This window comes from Nematolebias whitei, chromosome 18 (assembly GCF_014905685.2).
Source record: "Nematolebias whitei isolate Nwh7 chromosome 18, NemWhi1, whole genome shotgun sequence".
Taxonomy (NCBI): domain Eukaryota; kingdom Metazoa; phylum Chordata; class Actinopteri; order Cyprinodontiformes; family Rivulidae; genus Nematolebias; species Nematolebias whitei.
Genome location: NC_056515.1, coordinates 25,144,773 through 25,158,444, shown reverse-complemented (window position 1 = coordinate 25,158,444; position 13,672 = coordinate 25,144,773). Strand labels below are relative to the sequence as shown.

The window sequence follows — 13,672 nt, the reverse complement described above, 5'->3', positions numbered from 1 at the left end:
AAAAAAAAAAAAAAGCAAATTAAAACAAATTGTACAATTTTATAAACTTGATTATCTTTAACTTTTACCATTCATATATTTTTATAGTACCGTAGTTTTCGCCATATAAGTCGCACCTTTTTGCATAAATTTGCAAGTCCTGCGACTTATACACCGAAGCGACCAATATACGTTTATTCCCCCATATTTATAATCCAATTTTTGGCTGAGATCTGATTTCATTCATTCTGACATGAAAAATATTAAACAGCCGCTAAAGGGCCCTCAACGCATATGGCAAGCCAAGTGTCTCATTAATAGGTAAAGTGGCTATTAATGAGATGCTTGGCTTGCCATACCAAGCCACCTTCATCTCGCTCCAGAACTCCTGGAGCAAACATCAAATCAGCTGCGTTTCACCGCGCCGCCCAGACGAAAAGCAGCTGATTTGACCATTAAAGTGTGTTTATTAAAGAAAAGTTCAACTGAGACACACCTTTGCTATAATTCTGAGCAAACAAATAATTATTTTCAAGTGTAAACATTGTTAAATTCTTGTTAAAGTGCTCCTGTGCGCCCTCGTGCAGCTGCCAAATGGCAATCGATTTTTGGCACAACACCGGCCCACGTTTCCAGATGGTCAGCGGTGACGCATAATAGATGCGACTTATACAACGAAGCGACTTATTTATGCTTTTAATCCACTTTATTAGACATATTTGGACAGATGTGACTTACTGATACGGCAGTGCGACGTGTACGGCGGCAAGTACGGACATTTTTGATTCCTGCAGTTTCAGTCATTAATATGATCGTATACGAGACTAAACATAAACTAAAAACAAAGAACTAAGTGTCCCTCCCCTCCTACCTGTAGTGATCTCTGTCCAGGTCACTTCTGAGATCAAGGTGCTGGGTGGCAGACAGCGGCAGGCTTTTCCTGCTCCAGTTTCTGCAGGATTCGGAGGACGACAGCACCAGCAGGTTGCTGTACTTGCCTGACAGTCTGAAGGGTGGCACCACACTGTAACCTGCAACACATGGGTAAAACCTCACAATTCTGCTTCAAATCTGACAACATGATAAACTTGTGGAAAAAGTGCGGAGAAGGTACCGAGAGCAGCCTTGTCCTGCACGGCCAGGTGAAGTGCTCCAGTCAGGAAGTTGATGAGCTCGGGCAGGAAGCGCTTTGATAACGAGACGTACTCCACTGCCAGACAGCACAGCACTAAACCCGATGTCAAGTCCTGTAACGACCTCACAGGACACTGAAAACATGAAAAACAAACAAACAGAAATAAACCAAGCAGTTACAAGAGGCTACATGTTTTCCCTCCATCTAGCTGAGAATTATGCCTTCTTGCACGTTACATAAAGAAAAAAGGATCAAGAAGAAGATCCTTAAACCTGACTTTATGTCAAAATGATGACAAAACATGCCAACACTTATTATAGAGAACGTGCAGGGGTTTACCTTGGTGAGAGTCTGGCCGATGTAAAGCAGAGCTGGAGTCGTGACTGGGTGTCTGAAGTCGGAGGTAGGAAACAGCAGCGCTGTCACCTTCAGGTAAATGAGCTTAAAGCACAAAAACAAACAGTGACTTTGTTTCATGTAGAACCCAGAACACATCTGGAAACCTGATGGCTCAAAATTAGGGATGCACAATATTATCAGCATGGTATCAGTATCGGCCGATATTAGTGTTAAAATTCAATATCGTCGGCCATTTCATTAAAATAACTCGCCGATATAAAAGGCATTGTTTTTACCTGCAGCGGCAGCGCAAGGCGATGACGTCACGTGCGCCTACCTGATCTCACGGCAGAGAGTTAAATTCAAAATGTCGGCGTTGTGGAAGTTTTTATTTTTCGTTGGTGAGGATGTCGGATTCTGAAGATTTATGGACTACGTTGAGCCTCGCTACATCGTCCCCAGTCTGAGATATTTTTCCGACGTAGCCTTACCCGTTACAAGCCGTCATTTCTGACGTCATTGAGAAGCTAATAGCTGATAGCGCGACTTGTTGGGTGAGTTTTACCACAGACATTTGCACATCAAGTGTTAGCCCCGTTAGCATGATTAGTCTCACGGCACAATGGACAGACAAAAACTTTGAATTTAAAAAGTCTGTCCTTCATGCACAGGAGTGCAGAGGATCCCACACGGCAGCTATAGGAACCTGGAACAAGTCTCCACAAGTGAGACAGCATCGCAGGTGACTAATTCTAATAAATAACATTTAACACTTTTCATTTAATATAAGTTAAAGTGCTATGCATATCATGTGTCTTTTACTGAATATATGTCACCAGCTCTTACAGCTGTTACACAATTTTTGTAGCAAATAAGCCTAAATAAGAGGGTTATGTTCTGACAAAGGAACGTATATAAAATATCGGTATCAGTATCAGATATCGGCCAAAAATCCAATATCGTGCATCCCTACTCAAAATGTTTTCATGCTCCGACAAACACTCATCATGTTTATGCTCTTCACAGAAAAAGTTCTAGATTCACAAATTTAAAATCAAGTTAGTTTTACACTAAGGTTTGTGTACTTACCATATTTTTCGCCCTATAAGTCATGATTTTTTGCATAATTTACATGCCCTGTGACTTATAAACTGAAGCAACTATGGATTTTTCCCCATATTTACAAACCAATTTTTGGCTGAGATCTGACCATCTACATTCACTCTGACTGGAAAAATTGAACACTACCATTTTCAGCTGCTAGATGGCACTTGAGTTGTATGGCATGCCATCGTATCATGTAATAGGTAAAAGTGGCTATTAATGACAAAATCGGCTTGCCACAGTAGCAACTTTGTTTCTGCTAGCTTGGAGCAACCGTCAAATCAGCTTCATTTCGCTGCACCGCCCCGGTGAACTGAAGCTAATTTGACCATTGAAGTGAATTTATTAAGTAAAAGTTCAACTGAGACACACCTTTACTATAAAGTCGAGCAAATAAATAAACGTTTTTAAGTGTTAAACTTGTTAAATCCTTGTTAAAGTCCTCCCGCGCACGCTTCCGCAGCCGCCATTTGGCAGTCAATCGATTTTTGGCACACCGGCCCATATTTCTAGGTTGTCAGCGGTGACGCATAATAGATGCGACATATACGGTGAAGTGACGTATTTATGGATTTTTCCACTTTATTAGACATATTTGGACTGATGCAACTTTTAGGGCAGAAAATACGGTATTTAAACCTAATTAGACCTGAGACGTGGTTTTTTTTATTCTTCAATCACTAAAAACTTATTTTTTAGCATCTGATAATAATAAAAAAAAAAATCTACACAGAATAAAGACTATTTTTGTAGGGGTTAAATTGACTTAAAGTTAGCTCACATCACAAAACATGTACTGGTAAAGATGGTAAATGGTAAATGGAGTGTACTTATATAGCACCTTTCTATCTGATCAAGACACTCTAAGCACTTTACAAAACAATCTGTGCCTCATTTACCCATTCATACAGCGCTCTACTAGATCTCTACAAAGCTAATTGAACAAATCATTCTAAAAAGACTACTCAGAGCTTTATCACATTCATACACTGATGGGACACATCAGAGACAATGAGGGGTTCAATGTCTTGCCCAGGGACACTTCGGCATGTGACTGCTGGTGCATTCGAACCCCCGACTCTTGTATCTTTATTAACACTAAATAACTAGTTATTCATTAGAGGACGCTTCTTTCATCACAAATATTTCCTACCATGTCTAATGTGGGGAAAGCAGCACGACCTTTGACCTCAAGATCCTCCTCCATGCTGTGAGCAGCATCTCCCAGGATGCTTTGCATGGCCTGAGAGGCCGCTTCTGGAAACACCTGGCACAAACTGTACAACTCCCTTCAGAAAAAATAAATAAATCACACAGTTGATCAATCAATCAATAAATATTTATATTTAGATGTGGCCGAGAGATGGAGAGAGGCTCGTTTTTAACTCACGGAATGAGTTTATCTATGGTGGTGAGTTCAGGTGGACTTCTGGTAGCGACTTCGCCGATGTACTCCAACAGAAAGCCAAAAAGTTTCTGTGACAAAAACGAACGAACACTTTAGCATTCAGTGCTAACAAAACCAGAAGCCACAATAATCTGCTTCACATTATACCTGCAGTTTGAGCTTATTGCCCACAGACAGACTGGGATGGTTGCACTTCTGAGTCCTGGCCACAATGAGGCGCTGGTTGTCAGGGGTGTGACCATGAAGTAAACCTTTCAGATCATCGTAGCTCTCAGGGGCTAAAGGAGGATAAGATACAATGATGAACTAACAAACAACAAACCAAAAATAGATAAAGCTCAATGAACTAAATTAACCTGTAAATAGAAACATTGAACATAAAAGAGCTAAATCCAAAAACTTCAGCTGCATGCTTACCAGTAAACGTGTACGGGAGCTCTGCTTTAGCTGCGTCCTGCTGGGCCTTCAGCTCCTCTGTGGTCAGAACCTGCATGGGTTTGGTGCTGTCAGGCTCTTCATCCTCCTGGTTTCTCTCCTCGTTCTCGCTTTCTTGATCAGATTCCAGGTCTGAGTGGCCATCTTCTTCTTCACTGCTGTCCTCCTCCTCTTCTTCCTTTTCATCGTCATCCTCCTCTTCTTCATCGTCATTTTCCTCCTCTGCATCCGACTCCTCTTCCTCTCCGCTCTCTCTCTTTTCTCCATCTCGTTCCTGGACCTCCTCCACCTCCTCCCCAAGGTTCCATTTTCCATCCTTTACCAGGAAACAGTGAACAGTATGTTAAACTAGAAAAATGGCATTTTCTATGAAAATGAAGCGTAAATGCTGAAATTTACTGATCAAACTGAAACTGACATACTATAAGCATGACACTAGCTAAAACCTAAAAAATAAAAGTAAAACCAGCAAAAAAACTAGCTAAAAAGTGCAACCCTACCTAAAAGCTAGAAAGACCAACACACTAGCTGAAAGCTAAAAGAAAAATATTATCCAAAAGTTGAAAAGGTTAGCTAAAAGCATTAAAAATATAGATAAAAGCTAAAACATGCAAAAACTTGCTAGAAAAAAAACAATAAACTAAAAGCTAAAGTAGCAACAGGCTAGCTAAAAGCAGCAAGACTAGCTAATATAATAAAAGGTTAGCTCAAAGCTAAAACATGCAAAAGCTTGCTAGCAAACTACCGGTAAAAGCTAAAGTAGTAAAAAAGTAGCTAAAAGAAGCAAAAGGCTAGCAAAAAGTAGCATAGACATTTGCAAGTTCAGTATCCTGAAGCAAATTTCAAAGAGAACAATGTTTTTGAAGGAACTGAAGTGATCTCAGTGTATGTTTAAGATGAATATTTTTTTGCAAATAGTTAATTATTTTGAAAATTACAAAAGATAAAAACAATTTCATAGCCCTCGTGTAGTGAATGAGCTTAACCTTTTGATCTACGGCTGGCTAAAAGAGCACATAGTGGGCAGAGTTAGATGAGACTTAAAAATGTCAACAACAAAAAATAAATAAACAACAGACAAACAGCAGTGTGAATGCTGACTCAGCATTTACAAAAATTCAGCACGAGGGAACAAAACAATCCTTTTTTTTTTGACCGGTCTCTTACCTGATAGGACAGGGACTTCTTGTCAAGTTTGTCAAGAACGAAGCCGTCATTGAGGTCATCAGCTGACATGTGGATTTGCCTCTGTGTGTTATCCCTGACTTCATCTCCCATCATCCTCCTCAGACGGTCAGCCTGGGGGTGGATTTATATCAGGACTAGAATGAAGAATGTAGTAAAAATGACAACTGCAGAAAACATTTCAGCACTCTCACCTCCAGTTTCTGCAGCTTCTCCTTCTCCTCCTTGGCCAGCTCCTCTGGAGACTTCATCCTCTCTGATGGCTGAGCCTTCATCTCGAAGCCGAGCTCCCGGACCATCATGTCATATTCCTCCATCTGGAACATACAGAGGAAGCAAAGATCAGGGAAATCCCAGGCGGCTGTTGGTTGTGGTGAAGGATATCGGTGCTCCTACCTTCGGTTTCTCCTCTGGTTTGTCTTCTCGTTCAGATTTGGGTATGTTTTTCACCATCAGAGCCTGGATGCTTCTCCACTCCTGATCCAGCTTTTCAGTCATCTCCTGTGTTTCCTCTCTCTGCACCTGCCGTTCTCTCTGTGAACACAGCAAACTGTCAGTCCTGGGGAGCCACATCCTCTAGAACATCGCAACAACAAAAAAAGATAAATAAAAACAACAGCACAGGACAGGGTTGGCTGCTCACCTTCTCCAGCTTGGACTTCTGGATGAGCTCTTCAATCAGCTCCTGTCTGGACTTGGCTTTCAGGCTCCCCTGCTCTTCCTGCTGATCCCCTGACGCTTTCTTCCTGAGGAGGCCCCCGCCCCCTCCGAAATGCGAGGCAGTCAGTTCAGCTAGGTGAAAGAGGCACAAAAAAAAGTGACTAAAGGAAATTTAGCTTAATATTTTGACAAATGTACATGCATATATACTAAAGCATTACAATGATAACCTCAGGTTTTAGGCCTAATATACAATATGATGATGAACAATTGTAATTATTTTTAGTCCAGGCTCACCTGATAACAATCCTTTCTCTTCTGACTCATCATCGCTATTCACAGCGTCATTGAATTTCTCTATTTCGGCCAAGGACTGGCCGTAATGAGTCAGCTCTTCCTCCTCGTTCAGGTTGTAAACATCCTTCTTTTCATGGAAACGCTAAAAATCAACGCCAATAGAATAAAAGCTGCAAGTTTAGCATTTCTGTGCATGCGTTTTTAGTCAAATGCACAAAGACTGTGGTTTATTTGCTCCAGATGAATTATTATCACTTGTCACTTCCATGGAGGATGAAAACAATGAGGTTGGCTTTGACTTGTACATGTAAAGAACGGTCAATCAAACTAACAGAAAAGTATATTCACAGTGTCATTTAAGGGATTATTATTAAATTATCACTAACCTTCCTTTCTATGGCAAACCTCTGTAGGATTTTGTCTTCAGGCGCCATCTTAGCATCATACTCTCCAAGTCGTCGGTCAATGAATTTGTTGGACTTGTTTTTCTGTTTGTATTCCTTCAGCAGAGTCTCTTTCCTCTACAGGCAATAAAATAACAAACTATTATGAACAAAACAAATAAAATTTAGTTCTACTTGTGATTTTGTTTAGATACATGTAATATATGTTTTAAATTATTTTAAAATTTGGACCAAACTAAAAAAAGTGTTTTTTTTTTTTTACAAACTCTTAGTGCTACCACATTTCTGCATATATTTGTGAAAATAGAGAGACTACAAAGACATCGCACTTTTGAAAATGTAATTTCAATGAGCTCGTCAAAAGCTGAAAACAGCCCAGTAAGGCTGGAGACACGAGTCCTATGAAAAACAATTTACAACACATATGATGAGTTGAATAAAGATAAACTCAAAAACAAAATATTCAATGAAGCTGATCCACAGCGTTGATAAAGTTACATTTTCAAGCTGTTGAGCTGATCTATTAAACCCTCCTGCTGTCCTTGGGTCAAAATGACCCACAAGGTCTCAGTCTTACAACAGAGGGTCATTTTGACACAAAGCCAGCAGGAGAGTTTAATATTATGGCGACATGTGAGCTTTTCTTTTACCTTATTGATGGCTTTGGACCGAGACACCCCCGGGAGACCCACATCATGTTTGCCTTTTCTTCCAAGAACATCAAACTTCTTCCGGTTGATCTTCACCTCAAATGGGTTGTTTTTAATCACAGAGGATGTCTTGGTTTTGCGGACTTTGTCAGCGAGGCTCTTCTTCTTCTGTGGTGCCTTCCCCATCTGTACGGATCAACAAACAGATATCGATTTGTCTTATATGGACACAGAAAAAAATAATTTTGAGCTCCTTAATTATGTTAGAGAGCATAATCGGAACAACTTTACGTTTTATCACTAGCCACATAAAACAATGATAAGACTGATAACTTAACGTTCACCCTGGACTTCTACTAACACTCTCAATAGTTGGAGAAAAAAATAATAATTATAGACTGGAAACATTCTTAGAAAGAAAAAAAAAAATTAATTACTGAAAGTCAATATGGTTTCAGATCAAAGCAATCAACAACATATATTGAAAGCGATAGAGGAAATGACTGCTGCTGATAATAAAAAGTGCTGCTGGAGTGTTTGCTGATATTAAAAAAGGTTTTGATTAAATAAATCATGATATACTGTTAAAAAAGCTGGAAAAATACAGGATTAGAGGGACTGTGTTACAATGGGTTAGAAGTTATTTAAGTGGCAGACAACTGGGAAATGTGTGCATACAGTGTTTGGACATTGCTTGTGGGGTTCCACAGGGGTCAGTTTTGAGTCCTAAATTCTTTATAATGTATGTAAATGATATGAAATTTGTATTATTTGCCGATGATACAAATTTGATCTTAATTGGAGATACTCTGGAATAGTTGTTAAAATATATAATTGATGAAATTAGAAAAAGGTAAAAAAAATATGGTTTGATTGTAACAAATTGTCTTTAAATGTGAGCAAAACAAAAATAATGCTTTTTGGGAATTGTAAAACGGACAAGGAACTGAAAATATAGATAAATGAAGTAACTGTTGAAATGGTACATGAAGATAAATTTCTTGGTGTTATTATTGATAATAGGCTGAACTGGAAACCTGACATCAGATCTGTTCAAAGTAAAATATCAGACACAATTTCTATATTGAACAAAACTAAAGCACTCTTGATTCTGTGCAGTTCCTTAGTTGTACCATAGTTAATTTACTGTGCAAAGGTTCGGGGAAACAAGTAACAAAACACTAATAATAATACTCCTAAAAAGTTTAGAGTACTGGCAGTTAACAAGCCTGAGTATCTGGATCACACTAACCCACTATTTATACAATCAAAACTGCTAAAATGTATTGACATTGTGACAGTTCTAATGTGTGCTAAAAATATTCAAAACTATTTAAGACATGGGAATAAGTTTTTAAGTTAGGTATATGTCAATATCAAACAAAGATGACTAAAACAAGAAAAGGTTTGTGTGTGTGGTGAAGCTTTTGTTTGGAACAGGCTGAATATGAAACTCAGTCCAAACATGAAGAAGTTGATGAATCTCAGACTTTAATAATCATTATTATTGTTACTATCACCTATTGTCAAAGTTTATGTGACTGCACATTGTATGATTGTCCTAAGATAAATAGGACATTTTTGGCATTCACTTAATTATTGTATTTATTTATTACTGTTTATTTTTTGCTCATTTTTATGAATCAGAAGTGATGGGAATAAGGTGAAGGAGAAGGGGTGGGCTAATATAAGTTTATGCTTTGTCCCACTCCTTTGAACGTAGGAATATTGTATATTAGTACATGTTTCTATTATTTGTTGTTACGGTCAATACATTTTAGGAGAAAGAAACCTAAAACATTCACGCACGCAGCTAGTAAACATGGCTAACTTGACTAGCAGCTTGTAAACAAATAATTATCAGGAACAGGTTTACCTTTGAATCGTGCTGATTATTCGCCTTGTTAAATCCAGACGGAACAAATCTTAGGACAATAACGCTTTCTCGATTCTTATTTATTAAATAGTTCGCTATCCACGTTGTTTCACCCGGTTTCCATTTTCCAGCGTGCAGCGTTCGAGTTGTGTCACTTCCGGTCTGAGATTTCAAACAGCGCCTCTAGTGGTTGGAGGAAAACAACAATAATCCATCCCAATACATTATATTTTGAACTCTCTTTATGGGCATATTCTATATTTTTATATACAGTTTTTGTTCTTTTTATTGCAATCTTTCAAACGTTGTTAAATATAAAAGTGTAATAATTGAAATGGCTTTAATAGATTATATGGGGCATAATACAATGTAAAACATCCAGTGAGTCCCTCGCTTTCAGTTTTATTTTTGTGTGTGGAGGTTTTAAAGGCATTTTTACATTTTTATTCCACGTCCACTAGCTTTCCAATTATTAAAGTTTTAACATTAGGTCTTGCTTTCATATTTTTTCTCTCTCGCAAAGTTGCTTTTTTAAATGCTGCCAACTAGTTATTCTTAATCATAACCATGAGCACAGGGGTTACTGTGATTATTAATTTAAATTAAAAAAATATATATACTCAGTTCATATTCTTCTGACATAGTGATCGTGCCTTGAAGCTCCTAGATATCAAAATTTATACTTTACCTATTGAGACAAGAACTTGGTGAATATTTTCATGCTTCAATAATCTTGACGTTATCAAGATTTGAAACGATTGATCCCTTTTCTATAATTTTTCTGATCTAATGCATACACTTCACATGAAATGCTTTCACAACAAAGTGATTTAAGTAATTAAAAGTGTCCGAACTGTGATTAGAAGTTCACAAATTGAGGCTTTGCTACAGCAGCATAAATATTTTCCATGGATAATGTAATAATCACACATCAAGTTTTTCAGGGTTGTGTTTCTTTTTTATTCATGGTTGTAGAATGAATGTTAAACAAAACAATAAATGTGATAAATTAAGTCTGCAGATGAAATAATTATGAGACCTTTAAAGTGGAAGCAGTTTAGACAGAGGTTAAGAATTAGCATAGTTGTTAACATTAAAAAAGGATGGAAATAAAAAGAACGAGTTAGATAACTACTGAGACATAAATATATGGTATAATATTCAAGTTAAAACAATATTCAACAGGCGAGGTTAATGTCAGCACACAAAGTGCTTTGTACACAATCTTTCACAAGTTTTCAGCTCATATGAAGCACTCAAAGTCAAAAACAAGAGCCAATTTATTCAAGCGTTTCACTTGAATGCCATACTGCACATGAGGTTTTTGGTTCATTAAAATAAGAAGGTTAACCAAAACTCACAGAAACCGTCCTATTATTAATGCTCACAACCTCAAACTGAACTGGTTTCAAATGTCTTAACAGCAACTGAAACAGAAATGACTCTACTGTATATTGTCACAGCAAACATTCAGTTTTCATTTCTCATTAAAATATGGGTTAAAAGTTCTGAAACATAATTGATCATGTAATTACTTTCAAGTTCTTTATGACTGACTGCAACTAAACAAAATTCATGTGGTCTCGAGTTCCCAGATAGTGGTTTTTATACAGGAGCTATAGCTCAACCGAGTTTTTAAGAGTAAATTACACAATCAAAAACCAAATGAAGGATTTATCATTCACCTTATGATTTTCACATTGACAATGAGCGAAGACTAAAATGCAAAGCTGAATAAAAAAAATAAAAAAAAACACATTCCTCATACTAATGACTTAAAGTCACAGAGAAATGTATGAACTAATCTATGAACTACATGCTAAACCACAAAATCTTCTCCAGGTGTGCAGCAATGGAGAAAAAACATTTTCAATAGAGGTTTGTGAAATATTAGACAAAACAGTTCATGTGACCTAGTAATTAAAATTTAAAAAGTAACATTCAATGTTAAATGTTATGATTTAATTGGGAACGATTGAGATGATTTTCTCATGTTTAAAACCAAAAGTAAGCTAATTAGACCTCTCCTGCTGACATGAATTTCATGAGTGAACAGCTTTATGGGGTATAAATGAGCATTTTGTAGAGAATACCGTCAGACCTATGAGCTAAATACAAGTTTTTCTTCTGCAGTGTTTTATAAAGACACTTTTGACATGTTTAGATACAATCCTTTACATTCTAGTGGTTACCAGGATTAATTAAAAAATAAAGAGGGGTCAAATCCTCACATGTTGATCCGTAGTAATAGACATGCACAAAAGGCCAGACTGCATCACTCAACTGAAAGCTGCAATAGTTAAAAACCTTTGAGCAATCGTTTTTTTACAATGTATACAAAATTGGCACAAACTAATGAGACATAGGTTAATAAGCCTGCAGCAAATAAGGTCAAAAGAACGGAGCGTAAACGAGTTAGGTGTGGCTTGATTGAAGAGTGCCGTGACAAGACAAAAAGAAAAGAAAACCAAACAGATGCCAGCCTGCGAGACCCCTCCGTCATTCTCCAATCTTACGACTCTGACTTTTTTTTGTTTTTCTTTAGGAAGGAAGGAGTGCGGAACTTCTTTTTCTTTTTGGAGGGGGATTTACTGGGAGACTCCTCGCCGTCCTGGTCCCCGGCGTCGGCGGGTTCCTCCGCCTCAGCTGCTTCTGTGGAGGGAGGTGCAGGAGAGGCGGCGTCTTCGGCAGGAAGCGCTGGAGCTTCAGAGGGGTCGTCGGGTGTTAAATCTGGGAGGGTCTGTCTCAGGGTGGCTGCGTCGCTCTCATCCTTAAAGGTTTGTTCTGGCACGGACTCTGATGGGGGGAGGAAGGAGAGAGAGTTATTGATCTTGGAAGACAGACTGATGGATCGGATTATGAGACGGTTGAGTTGCCACAACTTGTAAAGTACGCTGCAAAATCCACAAAAAATTCTACTAGAAAAGCATCAAAGTGACAATTTGTTGTTGTTTTTTTTAAGCTGAAAACTACAGTGGCCCTAAGGTGTAAATGAACATTTGAAAAAACGGAATTACATTTGAAAAAACAACAAAAACAGCAAAATCACGATTTGAAAAAATGGAATTACATTAAGCCAAAGCGGAAGTGGCCAAAGCAGAAGTGGCCCGAATCACATTAGAGAAAATGGAATGACATTTGAAAAAATGGAATTACATTAAGCCAAACAGGGTTTTTTTTGTTGTTTTTTTTGTGTGTGTGTGTGTGGGGGGGGGGGGGGGTAGCCTGCTAACTGTATTTCCATTGTGTGTGTACTGTATTGTTCCGTTGTTCAGCTTTATGCTGCTAATAATAAATAAATAAAAACTTCCTGTTTGGCTTAATGTAATTTCGTTTTTTCCCCAATGTCATTCCGTTTTTTTCAAATGTGATTCCATTTTATCAAATGTTGTTGTGATTTTGTTGTGTTTTTTTTTTCAAATCTAATTCTGTTTTTTCAAATGTTGTTCATTTAGGGCCACTGTAGAAAATAGTCTTTTAGATTAAGTTCGTCACTTCTATAGGCAATATTCTCACAAAATATGTCCTACTCTAAAACAACGCACATGAAAAACACCGTTCCTTAGATTGAAGCCAAACCAAGACGCACTTTACTTCACAAAAACATAAATCTTTTCTTCACAGATACTGTAATAAAAAGCATAACAGAGTTCTCATTCATCAAGGTTTCTTCCTGTCAAAGTTCAAGCTGGTACAGAAGTTTTCATTTTACCTTCATTTATACAGGGAAATCTTAATGAGTGCAGTTCCCTTGCTCATTTGCACCCTGCGTACAAACAAAATCAAGTGAAACAGAACAAAGTGAAAGGCCTCAACATAAAAATGCACTTCCAAGTTTTAGAGGGTTTTGACAACAGGTGAGTCAAGAGGTAAAAGTAAATTTCAATATTAGAGCAGCTCTCATGAAGTTGTGAATTATCAGCTAAAGTCAAAAAATTCAAAATGAGCCTAATATATCTATTTTATAATGCCGAGTACAAACTTGGTTGTCATCTTTCAATGCTGTAAGAACATCCTGACTTAAAAAAAAAAGTACACCTGAGTATAGAAATACTGCACAAAAATGTTTTTTTTAAGAAGTGTCAGCAGTGATTTGGTTTAGCTTTTTATAGTTGTTTAAACAAACATAACTCAAATAGTAGAAAAAATTGTGTTTGGTTCATTTTTCTTTGTTGTAACAATGTACGTTTGCAAAGAGTT

The 13,672-nt window shown here is 37.6% G+C and overlaps 2 protein-coding genes across 8 annotated transcripts in view; both read right to left on the bottom strand.

Annotated features, from left to right (window-relative positions):
- Positions 1 to 846: 846 nt before the first annotated feature.
- nop14 (NOP14 nucleolar protein homolog (yeast)) lies at positions 847 to 9,630 on the bottom strand. The gene is made up of 15 exons (XM_037692502.1): positions 9,473 to 9,630; positions 7,597 to 7,782; positions 6,929 to 7,063; positions 6,543 to 6,684; positions 6,229 to 6,377; positions 5,982 to 6,119; positions 5,780 to 5,902; positions 5,568 to 5,699; positions 4,383 to 4,716; positions 4,113 to 4,243; positions 3,948 to 4,033; positions 3,711 to 3,846; positions 1,454 to 1,555; positions 1,094 to 1,247; positions 847 to 1,010 (listed from the first exon to the last, which is right to left on the bottom strand). The coding sequence occupies exons 2-15, from the start codon at positions 7,780 to 7,782 to the stop codon at positions 847 to 849; spliced, it is 2,112 nt and encodes a 703-aa protein (XP_037548430.1). The 5' UTR covers positions 9,473 to 9,630.
- Positions 9,631 to 11,911: 2,281 nt separating this feature from the next.
- add1 (adducin 1 (alpha)) overlaps positions 11,912 to 13,672 on the bottom strand; it is a 30,906-nt gene continuing 29,145 nt past the window's right edge. For 3 of the 7 annotated variants that reach the window (XR_005187529.1, XR_005187528.1, XM_037692211.1), the window contains 2 exons: positions 13,185 to 13,238; positions 12,191 to 12,268 (listed from right to left, as the gene is read on the bottom strand). Coding sequence is in view for 4 of the 7 variants with exons in the window: in XM_037692211.1 (XP_037548139.1) it covers positions 13,228 to 13,238 (11 nt within the window). In the remaining 3 variants the exon portion in view is untranslated. Of the gene's footprint in view, positions 12,269 to 13,184; positions 13,239 to 13,672 lie in introns of all 7 variants that reach the window. The other 4 variants (XM_037692212.1, XM_037692208.1, XM_037692210.1 and 1 more) reach the window with 3 other exon arrangements.

Excerpts from the sequence above, each read along its gene's own strand:
- nop14 (XM_037692502.1), bottom strand. The coding sequence starts at position 7,782 with ATGGGGAAGGCACCACAGAAGAAGAAGAGCCTCGCTGACAAAGTCCGC. Across the intron at positions 6,378-6,542 it reads AGAGAAAGGATTGTTATCAG|CTGAACTGACTGCCTCGCAT; the intron begins GTGAGCCTGGAC and ends TCTTTCACCTAG. Across the intron at positions 6,120-6,228 it reads AGAAGTCCAAGCTGGAGAAG|AGAGAACGGCAGGTGCAGAG; the intron begins GTGAGCAGCCAA and ends CTGTGTTCACAG.